At 46.6% G+C, this 17,982-nt stretch overlaps 1 protein-coding gene across 13 annotated transcripts in view; it reads left to right on the forward strand.

Moving 5' to 3' along the window:
* The window catches only part of SLC35D4 (solute carrier family 35 member D4), an 89,546-nt gene that overhangs the window by 18,747 nt on the left and 52,817 nt on the right, over positions 1 to 17,982 (forward strand). For all 13 annotated transcript variants that reach the window (XR_014139659.1, XM_081801499.1, XM_081801502.1 and 10 more), the window contains 6 exons: positions 2,878 to 2,903; positions 5,199 to 5,250; positions 7,105 to 7,153; positions 7,904 to 7,949; positions 9,275 to 9,310; positions 13,459 to 13,493. Coding sequence is in view for 12 of the 13 variants with exons in the window: in XM_081801499.1 (XP_081657625.1) it covers positions 2,878 to 2,903; positions 5,199 to 5,250; positions 7,105 to 7,153; positions 7,904 to 7,949; positions 9,275 to 9,310; positions 13,459 to 13,493 (244 nt within the window). In the remaining variant the exon portion in view is untranslated. The remainder of the gene's footprint in view (positions 1 to 2,877; positions 2,904 to 5,198; positions 5,251 to 7,104; positions 7,154 to 7,903; positions 7,950 to 9,274; positions 9,311 to 13,458; positions 13,494 to 17,982) is intronic.

Consider the following 17,982-nt stretch of genomic DNA (forward strand, 5'->3'; position numbering starts at 1 on the left):
GCTGTGGCTCATCATCACCTTCCACGGTACTTTGTGTGTGCATGCGCAAACACACGCACACGTAATTTGACTCTAAGGTAACGTGTGGCTTGTGGAATTAGTCTCGCTACCTTGCAGAGAGACTTGTCACAGTTGAACATTAGAATGCTGCTCTTCATTCTTTTGTTCGTTTGTTTAGCATTTCTTAAGTCTACACTGTGTATCAAACATCTGGCTAGGCCTGCAGCTATGGAGCTAAACTGGACACACTGATCACCCTCACAGAGCTGAGCTCCACACATAAACTCCGGGATGCCCACAGAATGTTATATGGGCTGGAACAGGGGTGTGGGTGGACCGGGGGTGACCACCAGTAAGTCTGCTTGGAAGGGCCAAGGGCAAGATTTGAACCCAGTCCTGCGGATAATAGGAATTTTCAAAGTGCAGGGAGAAAGGGCGCTCCGGGCAGGCAGAGGAAGCAGCAGATGAAGGTAGTCATCTGAAAGGGCTGGCGGGGTGTCCTGCAGGGCTGGCGAGGTGTCCTGCAGGGCTGGTGGGGTGTCCTGCAGGGCTGGCGGGCTGGTTGCAGCAGAATAGCACCATAAAAGGTCCGGCTCCAGAGCTAGATCGCCTGAGCCCAGACCCTGGGAGCCGGGGCAACTTAGCTCATTTCTCCGTGCCTTGGTTTCCACATCTGTAGCGTATAACCTGAGACTTAATTAACCCATAATGAAATAAGTCAATACATGTAGAGGGGTTAGAACAACACCGGCCCAGAGTAAGTGGTCCTCCGAGTAAGTTAGCTGACCCCCTGTAATGTTAACTATTTATTGTTATTTTTGGAGATATGACTTTTGAGAAGTTATCCTGACCCACTCAGAACACTGAGATATCACTAGGACTTATGCCTGGGTGACTTTCGGACTGAGGAGCCTCAAAAGGTGAACGTCTGACATTAACTCCTGAGTTGTTTTTGGAGCCCTGGGAAGCAGAGCTCACTAATGCATTTATTGCTTGTTCTAATCCCCATATCTCAGGTTCTGACTCCTCTAGCCAGAGGCATTTAAAATTAAAAGCAGCCTCTCCTCTGTGGAGTGGGCGAACTGTTTCGAGCACTGTGTGGATTTGCTGCCCTGTGACGGGAGCCCCCAGACAGTTGCTGGATGCACCTGTTACTACTCATGGAACAGCTGGGACATACTCTTTATCTCTGTCCTGTCTGTTCCTATTTTTCCGCCAAACTGTTGAGATGTTGATTACCCTGAGCCCAGAATCTTTCAGTGACACATTTTCCCATGATGGGGGCACTTCTCCAGGTGCCCTGAGCCAGGTCACCTTTTTGGGTCATCCTTTCTGTACTGAAGGGATGTGTCCCCACCAGGTGGCAGTGGAGTCAAGGTTGGTGTGGCCAGCTGAGGCAGGTTCCACGGAGATGAGAGGAAAGGCTCTAGAAAACCACTACTTTGCCCGCAAACAGGATCTATTTATTAAAACAATGCAAACTGGATTATTTAGTAATGCATGAAAATTGAAGATAGCCTTCATAACAAACCATGTTACCTTGTCAGTCTTCACATTTTTAAAAAAATTGAGATATGATTGACATATAACATATTCATTTCAGGTGTCCAACATAATGGCTTGATATTTATATATCTTGCAAATGATCACCATAAGTCTAGCTAGCATCCATCACCATATGTAGTTATACAGATTTTTTTCTTGTGATGAGTACTTTCAAGATCTACTCTCTTAGCAACTTTTAAATCTACAGTATGGTATTAGTAACTCTAGTCACCATGCTATGCTGAACATGACATCCCCAAGACTTACTTTTATAACTGGAAGTTTGTACCTTTTGAGTGCTTCATTTTTAAACAATATATTCATACTTCACTTTCAAGAACTAGAGTCAAAAAGCTGTAGTTTGTCCCCAACTTTGAAATGTCCAGAATTAATCTGTTATTTCCTCTATCAAATATAGAAACTTCTGTGCTTCTTCCTGCTAGAACTTTATACCTGAGTGCAAAGGACTAACTCCCTTAAAATGACCAATAAAAACAATGGGCCGCCTGGGCGGCTCAGTTGACTGAGCATCCAACTCTTGGTTTTGGCTCAGGTCATGATCTCAGAATTGTGAGGTGGAGTCCCCTCTGGGCTAGGCACAGAGTTGGCTTGAGATTCTCTCTCTCCCTCTCTGCCACCCCCCCCCCCCCCCGCAGCTCCTGCTCTCACTCTCTAAATAAATAAAATCTTTAAAATAAAAAAAATGACTAATAAAAAAGGAGAGGATAAAGGTAGGACCTGCATTAGAATTTCTTCATTTCAGGGAGTTTAGATTTCAGCCAAGTTTAGATTTCCCCAGTCTGCCCTTTCTCTCTCTCTAGGGGTGGAGTCAACTGTCCCTTCTCCTTTTTCCTGTTTCTTCATTTATACATCATCCCAGAGAACTTACAGCCCTGCTCAGAGTCAGAGCTGGATCAGTGAAAGGCAAACATAAGGAAGCAGACTGGAATAGAAGTTGAATGAGAGCTTGATTTCTCTTCTTCCACAGGTCTCATCAATTCTTCTCTCTCTCCCTTTCTTGGCGTGTAAGATATTTGAAGGCTTGGCCCTGGCATCATTTTGGGGTTTTGTGGGTAAACCAAGTTCCAGGGGTGAGGGTAGTAAAACTGCACACCCAGAGTGCTTTGCCAAGTGACTCAGCTCTGGGCCTCTGAGTCATCCTTCGTGTGGTCCAAGCAGAAAAGGCCTCCAGAAGTATGGAGGTGCAGCCAGCTCTTGAGCCCCCAATAAGCTTATTCAACCTTTATTTGCCTCTTGATCTAAATATTTTCTTTTAAGGGGAGAAAAAGGACTTATAAAGACTAACCATAAGTCTTTTTTATTTTCATACAGAAAACTCCTCCTGCAAAGACCTGTAGGTAAGTTTAGGGGCGCCTGGGTGGCTCGGTCATTAAACGTCTGCCTTCGACTCAGGTCATGATCCCGGAGTCCTGGGATCGAGTCCCGCATCGGGCTCCCTGCTTGGCGGGAAGCCTGCTTCTCCCTCTCCCACTCACCCTGCTTGTGTTCCCTCTCTTGTGTTCTCTCTGTCAAATAAATAAAATAAAATCTTAAAAAAAAAAGATCTGTAGGTAAGTTTAAAAAAAAAAACCCAGCAACCCACAGCCCTCTAAAATAGAAGATTTAACCTGATTTTAAATGATGATAAGCTGTTGGAGATTCCTATTTGAGAGTTGACAGAATTTTTTTTTTAAAGATTTATTTATTTATTTGAGAGAACGAGAATGAGAGAGAGAGAGAGTACATGAGAGGGGGGAGGGTCAGAGGGAGAAGCAGGCTCCCCGCCGAGCAGGGAGCCCGATGCGGGACTCGATCCTGGGACTCCAGGATCATGACCTGAGCCGAAGGCAGTCGCTTAACCGACTGAGCCACCCAGGCGCCCCAAGAGTTGACAGAATTTATTATAAACAGTTATATACCCCTATTTTGTGTCTTTTTCTAAATTTTACTATCTCTTTCGCTCTCGTTTTTTTTTTTTCCCTGAAGTATTCTGTTCCTAAGGGGAAAATAACCCGTGCTAGATTTCAGTCACTGAAGCCCAAAACTTCACTAAGAGTTGTGCAATACTGATGGGAGAAAGAAAATGGAAAACACGGAAAAGGACTTAAAATGTTTAAAATCGTGTTTGCAGTTGATTGGATTTTTTTGATTCCCATGGTGGAACAAACACTGGCTGCAAGATGAGGGATTTGAGTCATGGTCTTGGGCCACAGCAAGGTGATGAAGGGCAGGCTTCCTAGCCCTTCCTGCCTCGTTCCCTCGGCTGAAACACGAGCCGGGCTGGACTCTTGGGCCGATCCCTGGGCCCCCCTGTGTGCTAACCTGTAACCCCGTTCTCTGGCTGCTTCTGGCCTCCTCAGCCATAGCTCTGAAGCTCAGTCCTGATGATAGAAAACCAACAGAAATGCTTTGACACATGGATTTAGGACTTTTTGTTTCAAATATTTCTGGGCTTTCATCCAATCTCTTTTTTTTGCCTTGATTACAGGCTGCTACTTGGAAAAAAAAACAAAACCCAACACTGTTAGGACTCATCCTCTTGTTTAAAAGATTAGCAGGTATTAAAGAGAGGCATTAAAACTCACTAATACCTGATATGATCAGGTATTGCTCAAGGCCGAGTTTGGTGGGAAACCAAGTGTTGTCTCCCACCTGGCTGTCCCCCAACTCCTCTCAGCCCCGAGGGGCTCTCTGTTTGAGAGGACCAGTAACATTCATTGCCTGTGGATGGGGAAGCGTCCTATATCCTAGAAAGCCTTCCACTGTAGGTAGACCAAACCTATTAGGGTTCTCCTCTCCTCCCACCTAAAACCTGCCTGAGCCTGTGCAGTCCCAGAAACCCTTCCACCCGCCTACCTCCACTCACCCCACCCTTTGCCTCTGAGTCGCTTGACAATCTGGTGCCTTGGAGTCTTCTTGAGGCCGTTTGTGTATGTGCCTTCAAAGTTGGCGAGGCTGTAAAAGGAGGGCGGGCTGGAGCGGAGGACCTTCCTGTGCCCCAGGATGACCCGTGTCGTGTTGACCATCCCAGGGCTGTGGGGTCCCAGCTCTGAGGATTCCCCCATACTGGTTCCACTGGCCACGCTAGGTGGGTTATGCATATTTGGCAGGAATGCCACGTGAGCGATGTGCCCTTCTTAGTACATCGTATCAGGAGGCATAGGACATACACCTGTCCCCTCATTGGAGATGTTAAGCTTGATCATTTGGTGAAGGTGAAGCGCAGAAGATTTTAACATGCTTTCCATGGCGTTTTCTTTTTCCTAAGTGGTAGAACTGCAGTCTGATTACCCAGTTTTCCACTAGTGTATTTTTGGGGATCTGCAGTTTAAAAAATTTCTTATAACCTGTTTCACGGGCATCCTGTTTTTCTCGAGTGAGCCAGCCATGGTTTTGCAAATGTCCTGCAAGTGCCCATATCTGGGAACAAGGCCAGCCGAGCCCCAGGGAGGGAACTGTCTGGTCCCTGGTGGAGCACCCAGTTGAAAACTGCATAGGTAGTGGGGTTCTTGAGGAGGAACAGGGGCACAGGGCAGGGTCTTGCAGGGTCTTGGCCCCGTGCTCGCTCCACTTGATGTGTTTCAACCCCCACACTCTCCAGGCAACCCTTTGATGTTGAAAAGTGAAGCTGCCTGTTTTATCTCTTTGCACAGTACCCTCTTCCTCCTGGCTGCTGCAGGATGCCTTCCCTTCAACGACCCCCAGGTAAGTTCAAGGGCACTCATTTTGCCTTCCAAGTGTCTTTTACTCTCCGAAGCCTGCGTGTATGAGCAGAACTTCCTAGTCCTTCCTTCAGGAATCAGAAGAACTCCAGCCTGTGCAAAGGCATTTAAAAGCTTCCAGGCGGGGCGCCTGGGTCGCTCAGTTGTTAAGCGTCTGCCTTCAGTTCAGGTCATGATCCCAGGGTCCTGGGATTGAGCCCCACATCGGGCTCCCTGCTCCACGGGAGGCCTGCTTCTTCCTCTCCCACTCCCCCTGCTTGTGTTCCCTCTCTCACTGTGTCTCTGTCAAATAAATAAAATCTAAAAAAAAAAAAAAAAACAACTTCTAGGCTGGGTGCCTCGTGGCCGGGTCAGCACCTCTTCTGCAGGCTTCGCCTTCTCCCCAGGGCTGCAGCAGCCCGGGCGAGCTCTGGCCTCTGGGCACCGTGGTGGCTGCCATTGGCCCTCTGTATGCGCTTGGAGGACTCACGAGCCCCAGCCCGAGTTGCTCTAGCCTCGTGCATTGAGGCGACGTAGATTTTCCCTCTCATCCCAAGGGCCTCATCTGCAGAGTGATTTTCATTTGGTTATCCTGAGGTTTTCCTTATTAGGCCCTGAGGACCCACCCCCTTACCCACCCAGTAGCCGTCTCATTGTGGGTCTGTTTTCTCTCTCTTCTCCCCTAGCAGTTATTAAATCCCCATCAAGTGTCAGGCACCGAGCCAGGCTCTGGGGACACAAAGAAGAATTGTCCTCATCCAGGCAGAAGTCAGAGTCTAGGCAGAGCAAAGGAGAGGAGGACAGATGAGAAACAGATAATTATAACATGGGGAGGCTGGGGCTCTGTCGTGGGGAGATAGGGGACGCCATGTGGCACCTATGAAGACTCGGGGACCGGGGAAATAGGAAGAGCTAACAATTATAGGGAGCTAGCTATGTGCCAGGCTCTGGGCCAGTGCTTCATGTGCCTTATTTTATTTAAAATCTCACAGTTTCACAAGGAGAGGGACTCTTATTGTCTCCATTGCATAGCTAAAGAATAACGAGGCCCCAAAGGTCACCAGCTAATGAATAAGTGGGGGTTTCAGAATTTACACCAGATCTTTCTGATGCTAGAGCCAGACTCTGCTCTCTGGACCTAAATCTTGGAGGGAGAGGACCAGATGGCCAGGAGAAGAAAGCAGGTGTGGGCACAGTCGTGGAGGTGTCCTGCCTTTCTGGGATTCAGCTATAGTGAGCACTTACTCACTTTTGCCCCTGTGCAAATTCCTGCCCTCTTGGAATTTACAGGCTAGTGAATGGTGGAGAAAGAGACAGGTGATACATGAAATAGAGTGTGGCAGATGAGATAAACTTTCACGGAGAAAAACAAGGAAGGGAAGAAGAGAGGGAGTGCCCCTCGGCCGAGTTGGTGGGGGGAAGCATCCAGGCTTGGGGAAGTGCAAGTTCTTTCTCTGGTGGGGGTGTTGTAGATGGGACTGATGGGCTTGACAGGGGCTTGTCCTAGAGATCGTTGGGTGCCATGAGTTTGGATTTTATCCTGAAAGTCACTGGGGGACTGTTGAATGATTTTAAGCAGTAGGTGACACCATCCAATTAGTCTTTTAGAGACACAGTGTGAGGGTAGTGTGGAGAACAGGAAAAGGGGTGCTGGAGGCAGAGAGCCCTATTAGGAAGATGTCATAGGCATCGGGGTGAGAAATGAGGATGGACTGGCCAAAGGTCCCAGAGTCCTGTTGTGGCACCCTTGGTTGGCACCGTGCATCGACATTTAGGGTTTCTGATTGCCACGCTGGATCCCATTTGTCTCTACTTATAGCCGTTTTATTATTATTTTTTTTCAAATCCTGTGTTACAGTTTGATCCTGGTGGATATTTCTGGGCTGTAATTCACTTACTCTGCGTAGGTAAGTTTTAAAAGAATGCTTACTTAAATAATTGAAGCTTATTATTTAGACCTCATTATATATCCACTTTTCGGTGACCCTGAACAATAGGAAGATTACAGCCAAGGTGTCAAGGTTAAACTTAAATGGGCGTTTTCTGATCTGATTTTCCTGTTTTGGAGTTTTCCTCAAATGTTCCAATTTCTGATACAATCTCCTCTTTTTCTTGACAAACATTAGTTAACTCACCACGGCTCTGGCCCTGCTTGCTTAAGTCTACTTGAGAAACGCTGGTGGATCTTCTCTAAAAATGGTGGGAAGAGAGCCAGAAGTTTGTGTTTAACAAAACAGTGTCCTTCAGCAGCATACCCAAAGAAATGGACGCAGCGGAAATAAAAGGGCCATCTGACTTCATTTCCAATCATTCGTTCGGTGTTTTCCCGTCTGTAGTCTTAGGGGGAGAGCAGGGCCCTGACTTGGTTACGCACGGTTCAGAAATGCAGCGTGTTCCTGTGTCCCGCACGCTGCAAAGGAAGCCGAAAGCTTCCTGTGCGTTGTATCCTTCTGCTGATCACGAGCCCTCCTGGCCCAGCACTCCCTGTACTGACTGGTCATCGCAGGGGATTCCTGCCCTTGCATCCTGGACGCCCTCCAGAGTGTCGTTGTCGCCCCCTGTCGGCCTGGGGTGCCCCTCGTGGGAGGAGCGGCGCTTGCCTGTGCTGATTCACGCGGAACGTCCTGTGCCAGTAACACGCGTGGCTTCGTTTTCAGGGGCTTATAAGATATTACAGAAGGCCCGGAAACCCAACGTGCTAAGGTAAACTTTTCAAGTGGGTGGGTCGTTGTTTGGTTCAAGCCAAGGGGTGAGACCCACGGTGTCGTGAGCGCGCCTGGGGCCGCCAGAGCCGTCTCTCCTGCTGTTGGGCCCTTGCAGGCAGGATCCATCAGCACCCGATCCTACCCGCTGTCAGCAGTGGGCGAAGAGCCGGGGAGCCTCTGCCCTCTTCCTTCGGGGACAGCTTTTTAGAGAACATTTTTACAAAAATGTGACCCGAGGCTTTGGGGCCCCGGTGTATTTCTTGCAGCTCAGAGGACAACTCTTTTTTCTTGTTTCCTCAGCTCCTTCCTTTTTTTTTTTTTTTTTATTTTTATTTAAAGATTTTTATTTATTTATTTGAGAGAGAGAATGAGAGAGAGCACATGAGAAGGGGGAGGGTCAGAGGGAGAAGCAGACTCCCTGCCGAGCAGGGAGCCCGATGCGGGACTCGATCCAGGGACTCCAGGATCATGACCTGAGCCGAAAGCAGTCGCTTAACCAACTGAGCCACCCAGGCGCCCTCCTCAGCTCCTTCCTAACTTGACTTTGTTTAGACCCAGAAGTTCCCAGTCACGAGCTCTGTGCTGGGGTAAAGTGAGGCCCCTGTTGTGCAGTCAAGGGACCAGCCTTAGCAAATGTCAGTGAAAGAGACAGGAGTCCCGGCATGGGTTGGCCTGCAGCTGGGAGGTCAGAGGCCCTGGACTGGTCCCCTGGCCTCTGGGTTTTGGGGGCCGCCAGAAGGACCCCTGGGAGAAGATTATACACTCGGAGACTGTGACTTTAGGTCCCTTAGAACACCTTTTGTTCTTTTAATGAAGTTTGTCCGCAGCTAGAAGCCAGTGGAGTTGCCAGATAAAATACAGGGTGCCCAGTTAAATTTGAATTTCAGGTAAGTAGTGAATCCTTTTTTTAGTGTAACTATGGCCCATGCAATATTTGGAGTATACTTGAACATGATTCTTTATCTGAGATTCAGATTTATTTGGGTGTCCTGTATTTTTATCTGTCAAATATGGTGGCCCTAGGATCCAGTCCAATGGCCTGAGAGAGTTGACTCTCCTTTCCTGGTGGCAAATGTACACGCAGAGATAATCCGTCACAGGTGAAAATGTGTGTGATACTATTAACTAGGAAGTGTTTTCTTAAAAATGAGCCAGGAACAAGTTTTGAATATAAAGTACCCTTCATACCATTTATTGACAATTTTTAAATGTAGAAACTTAACCATAGATATAATTTATTAGAATATAATGACTTTTGTTGATGTAAAACACTTCTAATTATTTCACATGTTTTATCTTTTTTTTTTTTTTCTCATTCCTTAGTGACATTGACCAGCAGTACTTAAACTATATGTTCAGGTAAAATATAACTTATATTTTCAAAGAACAACTCATATATTTCTAGAGCTAATGCATTTTTATTTCCCAATAATAATTTGATTAGAGAGTTCTGAGCCGATGTGCCTACCAGAAAGGCAAGCTAAATAATTTGTGAGACGACTAGAAGTTGAGAAAACCAAATAATGGTTCTGTCCGTAGACCAGGCAAAAGGGACCTCTTTCTGGCTCCACACTTCAGAAGGCCATGCCTCTCCCCATGGGTTGTGGAGTCTGTAAGGCTAAGGGGACATTTCTTCCCAGGGCCCACACCCTCCCTTCTAGCCTGGGACCTAGAATTCCCTGCTCAGGTGTTCCTGAGCTCGACTTCCCAACTCATTCCTAGACCCAAGGAGTGTCCAAAGACAGACTGGTAGTGGGCGAGGACTTGCAGGAGAGTGGACTTGCAGGCTGATGTGTCCACATACAAGTGTATGAGGCTTCAGTGTGCAGGATGGAGCCTGGGGTAGAGAGAGAAGGGGGCTCACTGGGAGCCAGGAGCCAGAGGTTGGATCTGTCCATGCCGCCACATTCTGACATGAAGCTCCAGGGACTCCAAGAATTCTAAATTCTAATCTAGACTTCCAGGTTTTTTGAAGGCATATTTACTGAGGTAGGATGAAGTTTGAGGCTTGATTTGTAACATTTAAATATGGTATATGGACTGCCATTCATACCCTTGCCCCCACCCAAGCAAAGAATAGGGCTCTGTCTGCTAAATAGAATAGCTGGGAGTGTTCTTGGAGTTCCGTGGTCTCTGATTGTGCACCACGGGACCTAGCTGAGAGGGAAGAAGGGTGAGATCTGCCGCTGGGAGCCCAAGTTTGCCCTAATGCAGCAACGCTTGCAAAGATGACCGAGGCTGGGGATGTGCCACTCAGCACTTGGCCATGCTGATTTCTGCAGGAAGTTCATCTTAAAACATTCAACATGAGCTGTATTCTCCATCTGCAGGTAAAGCTCATAAATAGTTCATTAAAATGCCTTTTCGAAAGGATCCACCACAGGAATGGCTGTAGGCCTCTTTTGTACTCCACTGAAAACAATCATTAGTTCCACCCTGCCCGGACAAACCAGCTGCCTTTTCAAGAGATGTTTCTGAAAATGCAGAAGGCTCTGGATGTTTAACATGTTCCTGTGACATCAGAACACTTGGGGCAGTTCTTTTTCTCCATAGAACTTAGAGTCCACTTGAGCAGCAAAGGAATAAGGGGATGGAAAAGTGAGCCTCTGTGACCCCGACTCATCCTCCTGCCAGCCCGGCTCCCCCCGCCCCAGGCTGAGCCCGGTGCTCAAGTCTTCCTGGCTGGGCCTCTACAGACTGGCTAAAGCCATGATTCTGTTCCCGAGTCTTCTTTCAGTCCCCGTGATGAAGATGTGTGAGTCAGAGTGAGGGCCGCTGCTTGATTTCCCAAGGCCCGGGACACTGAGGGGTCCCTTGGATCAGTGCAGCAGCTGCCAGGGCCAAGAACTGGTTTGATCCCGCTTTATTTTGAGGGAAGCCGGTAGTTGAGCGGGTCTCTACTTTGGCACATACTCCTATTTTCTTGAGGGTGTATTTGCTCCCTGACCCTGACTTCCGGTGTTTCTCATATAAACAGAGGTCTAAGGCCCGACGCAGACTGGAAAGGATGAAGGAAGGAATAAAGGAGGGGGTTGGATCTGGAGCTGAAAATAAATGGAATGTCTAACAATGATACGGCCTTTACCAGCATTTTAAAAAATTTAGGTAATTTATAAGGAATGAATATTATGGGATATATGCCCAACACCATTTCTTTTTAACACAAGCAGACATTATTAAATATTAAATAGAAAATTATCATCTGTTCCCTGCTGCTCCTCCACCCCCCATTTTGCAGGTGAAACAGTGTATGTGTGTGTCAAAGGGAAATAGACATGCGATCTGTCTGGGGTATGATTTTGTTGGACTTCAGCCTGTGGAGAACATATTTTTCTCCTATTTCCCCATTATATTTCCTATATAGGAAATAGAGGAAGGTTTTCTGTTTTGTTCATTGCCATATCCCCAAATTAGAACAGTATCCGGCACTGACCAGACATTGAATAAATAGCTGTTGAATGCATTTTATTTATTTATTTTTTTAAAGATTTTATTTATTTATTTGAGAGAGAGAATGAGAGAGAGCATGAGAGGGAAGAGGGTCAGAGGGAGAAGCAGACACCCCGCTGAGCAGGGAGCCCGATGTGGGACTCCATCCCGGGACTCCAGGATCATGACCTGAGCCGAAGGCAGTCGCTCAACCAACTGAGCCACCCAGGCGCCCTGTTGAATGCATTTTAAAAGTCTGCTGTCGATCTGTTATCATATGCCTTTTATAGGAGTATAAGTTCTTCTATAGAGTTTACATATCACATATAGTCTTAGAAATATAGGGGACTTCAAGGTATACTTCTCTTCTGCCCCGCACAAATAGGTATACTTCTCTATACTGCCCACCACAGATACTCCTAGAGGCGATTAGTTACAATTTCAAACACACTCGGCGCCTGCTGTATGTCTGGCCCTGCTAGACACTTGGGATCCAGAGGAATAAAATATGGTTCTTGCCCCGTAGGAGGTCACAGCGTAGGCATTAGGAGTGGTATGCCGCTGTATTTGCAAAACTCAGACAGGGATTAGAGGATCAACTCTTCCATTTAATTATTTCTTCTTATTTTTATCCCTTAATATTTTATTTCGGGGACACCCTTTGGGATGATGCCAATGATGGGATTTGGGGTACCATGGCAAGCTCTGGGAGATATTTTGGGATGGAAAGAGGCCTCTTCTATCCTGCCATAGGAGTTATAACCAAAAGGGGATCCAGTGAGATAATATAATGGAGTATTGTACAGGGTCTGTGTTTGCCAAAGAAAGAAGAGATGGCAAGCAAAGGACAGAACGTCTCCAGGTTTGTTTGTAGTGTGCGTATTTTTTGTAGCTGCCTGTAAGGCCTGTCTTACAAACCTACGACTTCTGAATGACCCAACACGTGGCTCTTCTTCATTGCCTCTCTCCTGACCCTCCTCACCTCCTGCCTCTTTGAATGACACCGCTCCTCTGAGCCATCGGAGAACCAGCACCCGAGGACTGCTCTGCTTTGCAGAGCAAAGGAAGAGATTGAGAAAAACAGAAGTGGTGCAAGGAGTTAACCCCAGAGCAGGGAGGGGTCGGGGCTGTCAAGCCAACAGTGGCTTCCCTGTTCAAACTGTCCCCCACACCGCCTATAATGTCACCGACTAGAGACTTTGGTGGTTCTCCATCCCGGTGCCCATTAGAGCACCCGGGGGCTGTAACAAAGGAAAACAACTGAAGCCTCGATCTTGCCCTTAGAGATTCTAGCCAGGGTGTTGGCCATTCTGGTGTCCAGCCAGGATTAAGAACCAGAGTAGGCTGTCTAGCATTAAAAATAAAAAAATCCCTTCCTATCCTTGGATAAAAAGTTGTATTCCTAACCTCTAACCAGATAGCTGCCTGCATGGCGTGGAGTCGTGATGGAAGAGGTGTAGAAGGTGGGCCAGGGCAGTGTGAAGGCGTGGTGGGCGGGTACTGGGAGATGGCAGAAGCTTCTGGAGAGCAAGATGGGAGAATACCAAGGACCAATATGGCCAGCATCAGAGGAGCACTCCTCCTCCTCTTCATCCTTTTCAGCTTCTACTGTAAACCAGTCCAGGTAGTTTCCAGGCACGTGGTGGATGGGATGGATCATTTTGTGGGCTGTCTTCTTGGAAATTTAGCTTACCTTCTACAGAGTTAATTTTATGGCAGACAGATTTAGCTCACACTCAACAGCTAGCTTTTCAGTTGCAGCTGATCTGTAATTCCGAGTTGGCTTTGTTTGGCTTACACATACTCTTGGCCGATTAGGTGTGGTGTTAATGGCCACACAGCTGGCCTGGGAGTGGGGCGTGGGTCCTTGGCCCATCACGGGGTTCGGTCAACCCTCTTGCCAAAACCTGAGGCATCTCAGGAGATCTCACCCTCTCACTGATGAGTGAGACCATTTGGTGCAGCTAATCTGCTCTTAGGCAAATTTCACTGTTTCTGAGCAGAATGGACAGAAATGTATGTTGCTGTTTTCTCAGTGCTGGGAAGACTTCCTCACTGCTCTGCTGTTTCATTTTCAGTGTGGTGCTCCTGGCACTTGCGTCTCATCCCACAGGTAAGTCATTTTGCTTTTTTTATGTTTCCCATTCAGCCCAGTGCTCTGACCCAGTTGCATCTCTGAGGGACATTTTGTAAGAGAGTGTGATTTGCCTTCCAGGATGGAGGCGCCGGGGTTAGGCATTGCCCACGTGCTTGAAACTGGTCTCAATGACCCATTGTGGATTTATCGCCCATGAATGTATTCTTACCCCTTCTTACATTTTGTCGTCTGTGTTTTCATCTGGTGCAGCCTCAGCTGTCCAGACAGGCTTGTTATCTGCTGGATAAACTAGTGCTCGCCTTCTCCTCTTCTAAAGTTCCTTCTTCAAACATCCAGAATTGCTTCAATCCTAGTGTGAAAGGATGTGGTGAAAAAGTTCAGATTCACCCTACTGCTGACTGACATCCTTGCACACATTTTTATCATATGTGATCATGCAATATTCATAATTGCAGATTAAGGAAGTAGAGTTTTAAAGCTTACCTTTGCCCTGTTGCCTGCCTTGGTTACTCTAGAGTTATTTTTCGGATTCGGGAATTGCCCACAGTACTCTGTTCCATTGTGTTTTTTTGCTCTGAAAGGTTTTGAAGTTGATGCCAAATATAACAAAATAGTATCTGCATGCGGTATGGCTGGAAATACACATTTTATTGGTCAGGCTCCTTCAACTCATGTTTGTTGGCCATTTGCTGGGCATAAGGCATTTCCCAAGCCCTCGGAGTCTCAGTTAAAATGAGAAAGGTGAAATGAGTTATTTCTAAAGCCCTTTCTAGCTCTTGTTGTGCCCAAAACAGTGACCGCTTTCTGTTGGTGCCTTTAGCTGCTTCGGATTATTTGAACTAGTCTCCTGAGGAAACTGTCGATAGTGACGGAGTGTTTCTGGATTGTGTATGACCCATCCGACCCCGTGTCTCATGAGGATAATTTGAATGACTTTTTTCTCAGAGCATTATTCTACACTTGCCCACACTGATGCACATCTGCTATTTTCTGCCCAGTCCCATAGCCCGGGGTTATCTTCCGACTGTAAGGTTTGCTGCTGAGTGCCCTCTGCACTCTCGTGTTGAAAACCTATCCTTTGTAAAATAAAAATCATATGAAGCCCATGGTGTGAACCCTACCTGTTTCTGCTCACCCATGCCGCTGCTTGTCTGCCTTTGAGTGTGCCTCTTGTCATTTTTTCATGCAGTCAGGTAGTTGCCACCCAAGAGATATTCACGAGCCCCCGAAGCACCCTCCCCCTTGCAACTGTGTTTTGTTCAAAGCCTTTGGAAAGGCTTTGATTTGCATGCTCCTTTGCTCCCTGACTGATCAGTGGTGGATTTGGGTGACTAATTCTCCCCTAAATAAACCACTCTGCCTTTCAACTAAGAGGTGATGCTTGTTCGTTTGTTACTCATGATTCTCAGAGCTGGAAGGAATCTTAGTGATTATCCAAGTTGCCACCACCTTTTACAAATGAGGAAATTGAAGCCCATAGCAGTTAAGGGATGTGGCCAAGATGGTGTAGGGGAGGTGCGTAGCAGAGACACCAGAGTTTAGGTCCTGACCCTTCTCCCAGGTTTTTCTTTTTAAATGCTTCTTTTTTAGGGATCCTACAGTTTATTATAAAGTCAGAGTTTAGGTCCTGACCCTTCTCCCAGGTTTTTCTTTTTAAATGCTTCTTTTTTAGAGATCCTACAGTTTATTATAAAGTCTTCTGAGTGAGTGAATACTTTTATACGATTTTATTAAATTTCTCTTTGGAGCTTCTCTTGGTTTTTGTTTTTACTTTGTTTTGTTTTTGAGAGAGAGAACGTGCGTGCGTGCACGCATGCAAGGGGGAAGGGGAGGGGCAGAGGGGGAGAGAGAGAGAGAGAATCTTAAGTAGGCTCCATGCTCAGCTCAGAGCGCAATGCGGGGCTTGAGCTCACAATCCTGAGATCATGACCTGAGCCGAGATCAAGAATCAGATGCTTAACTGACTGAGCCATCCAGGCTCCCCTGGAGCTTCTCTTGGTTTGAGGGGCATTTTTCTACCAGTTTCTGAGCACAGGGATGCTGGTAATAGTTTATATAGTTTGGCCAGTATTCCCACATTTCACCCTGACTTATTGCTAAACTTTAAGGCCAATGCAAGAATATCTTGGGCACTTACTTACTCTCTGGGCACACAAAGTGGTCAACAGTCTACGGTTGTAGAATGGCCTGGGCAGAAGAGTAATTTAAGATAGGCCCCAGATTCTTTTTGAGGTGATGAAATGTTCTGGAAATTGGTAATGGTGATGGTTGTACAACTCTTAATATGCTAAAAACCACTGAATTTTTAAAAATGTGTAGGGGATAGGGGGCACCTGGGTGGCTCAGTCGGTTAGGCATCCGACTCCTGATTTTGGCTCAGGTCATGATCTCAGGGTGGTGAGATCAAGCCTCACATTGGGCTCTGTGCTGAGCATGGAGCCTGCTTAAGATTCTCTTTCCCTCTCTCTCTACCCTTACCCCCACTCTCTCTCTCTCTAAAAAAAATGTATAAGGGATAAAAAAACAAATCATTCTTATTTGAGAACTTGTTTGGAACTCAGTTATACCAGAAAGAGATATATACAAAGATTAATTTTCCTTCAGGGGCGCCTGGGTGGCTCAGTTGGTTAATCGACTGCCTTCGGCTCAGGTCATGATCCTGGAGTCCCGGGATCGAGTCCCGCATCGGGCTCCCTGCTCAGCGGGGGGTCTACTTCTCCCTCTGACCCTCTTCCCTCTCGTGCTCTCTGTCTCTCATTCTCTCTCTCTCAAATAAATAAAATCTTTAAAAAAAAAAGATTAATTTTCCTTCAGATTATATTAAAAAAAAAAGAATGGACATCAGATGCTTAGTCCCATTCCTTCTGCAGGCTTTGATTGCTTGGTATGGTGAACGATTAATATGTCTGTGGTGGGCAGCTCAGGGAGTTGTAAAGCCTGCGGGGTTCATCAGAGAGGGACTGGGTACACTTCCACGGAAGGACTCCTGGATGCAGGTTTGGTGTGTTGCAGTTTTCAGGTAGCTGAGATATGATTGTCTTTGAAGAAGCCAGGTAAACAAAGACGGGCTCCTGAGAAGGATTTTGCTGGCCTGTGAGACGGGCTGTGACTCTGGTGGCAATAGCTGAGGTAGCCTTGGCTTCCCTTGTCATAGGTGGCTGAGGCTCCCAGCTCCCCAAAGCTGTAGGGTTCAGGAGCCCTTCAGGCCTCAGTAGCCATCATAGTAGACTCCAGCAAAGGCCCTGGTGAAGGTGGGTGTGGGGCTCTGTACAAACTGGTGGCTCCTTCCAGAAGAAGCCGAAGATTTTCATCTATACCAGCACCAAGTCCAGCTTCTAACCCACGAGCATCCCAGGGAAACACTGTAAAATCACACCTACTTCTGTGTATGAAGGTGCTCTGCATGTGGTCACTGTGATCCTGTTTGTCGCTTTCTTAGAACTTTTACAAATTGTGTGCTAAGGGGCCTTAAAGACGTATATGGGTGTTTTTCTTTTCACCTCTGGTCAGTGAAGTGCCATTGACTTGAAACCTTACTTGTCAATAGGCTGGTCCTTAAGGGCCTGTTTGGGTCAGGAATGTTGAGTAGCAAAACAATCCTGACTAGAATAGGGAAGCTGCTTGTGAAATCCACATGAAAAGAGACTGTCTAGATTTTGATCAGCTTTAACTTTCAGAAACTCTCAGGGCTGCCACATTACAGTCGTGATCTAGCTAAACTGTGCTCTACTTCAAAGTTGTGCAGTGCACAACCTGAGCAACTGTAAGCACTGGCTTTTTGCTTCAAAGAGCACTCAGGAACAGTAAAGATGAGATTCCTGAGATGATGGAAGCTCAGAATCTAGAAGAGTACTGGGGATCAGTTTTTCTCAGCTTTATAAACCTAAGTCAATTACCCTCAACTCTTTGATGGGTCCTGATGATGTTTTCTCATAGCAGAATACAATTCATTACAAAGTTTAAGCAAATAAAATGCTGGAGGAAAATCTCTCTCCTCCAGAAGTATTTGAGGACCGCTGTGATGGGACAACTCCTTCCAATTTGTTAGCTTTCTCATTGGACCCATGGGTAGTCTAGCCTGTTTTTAAGTTAGAACAATCCTTTATTCTTTCCCACTTGCTTATTACACTTTCCATCTAGAATGTCCACGGCAGGGCTTGAGTATCAGGGAGAGCATGTCCCTGATTCCCCACACCTGCACCAGTTAAGACACAGTAAGTCCTCAGGACTCATGGGTGCAGCATTTTTATGAAGGATCTGTTAACAATTGGTGGCATTTTATTTTTTTAAATTTCTTAAAGTTTTATTTATTTAAGTAATCTCTACACCCAATGTGGGATTCAAACTCACAATCCCGAGATCAGGAGTCACATGCTCTACCCGCTGAGCCAGCCAGGTGCCCCATAATTGCTGACATTTTAAAGCAGGGCTTTATTCCTTTCAGTTTCTTTTCACCTCTTCTTTTTTTCACTTGTCTCTTAATTATTTAGTAGTACTTTAATTA

The sequence above is a fragment of the Leptonychotes weddellii genome, chromosome 13 (genome assembly GCF_054177405.1).
Source record: "Leptonychotes weddellii isolate Sample4059 chromosome 13, ASM5417740v2, whole genome shotgun sequence".
Taxonomy (NCBI): domain Eukaryota; kingdom Metazoa; phylum Chordata; class Mammalia; order Carnivora; family Phocidae; genus Leptonychotes; species Leptonychotes weddellii.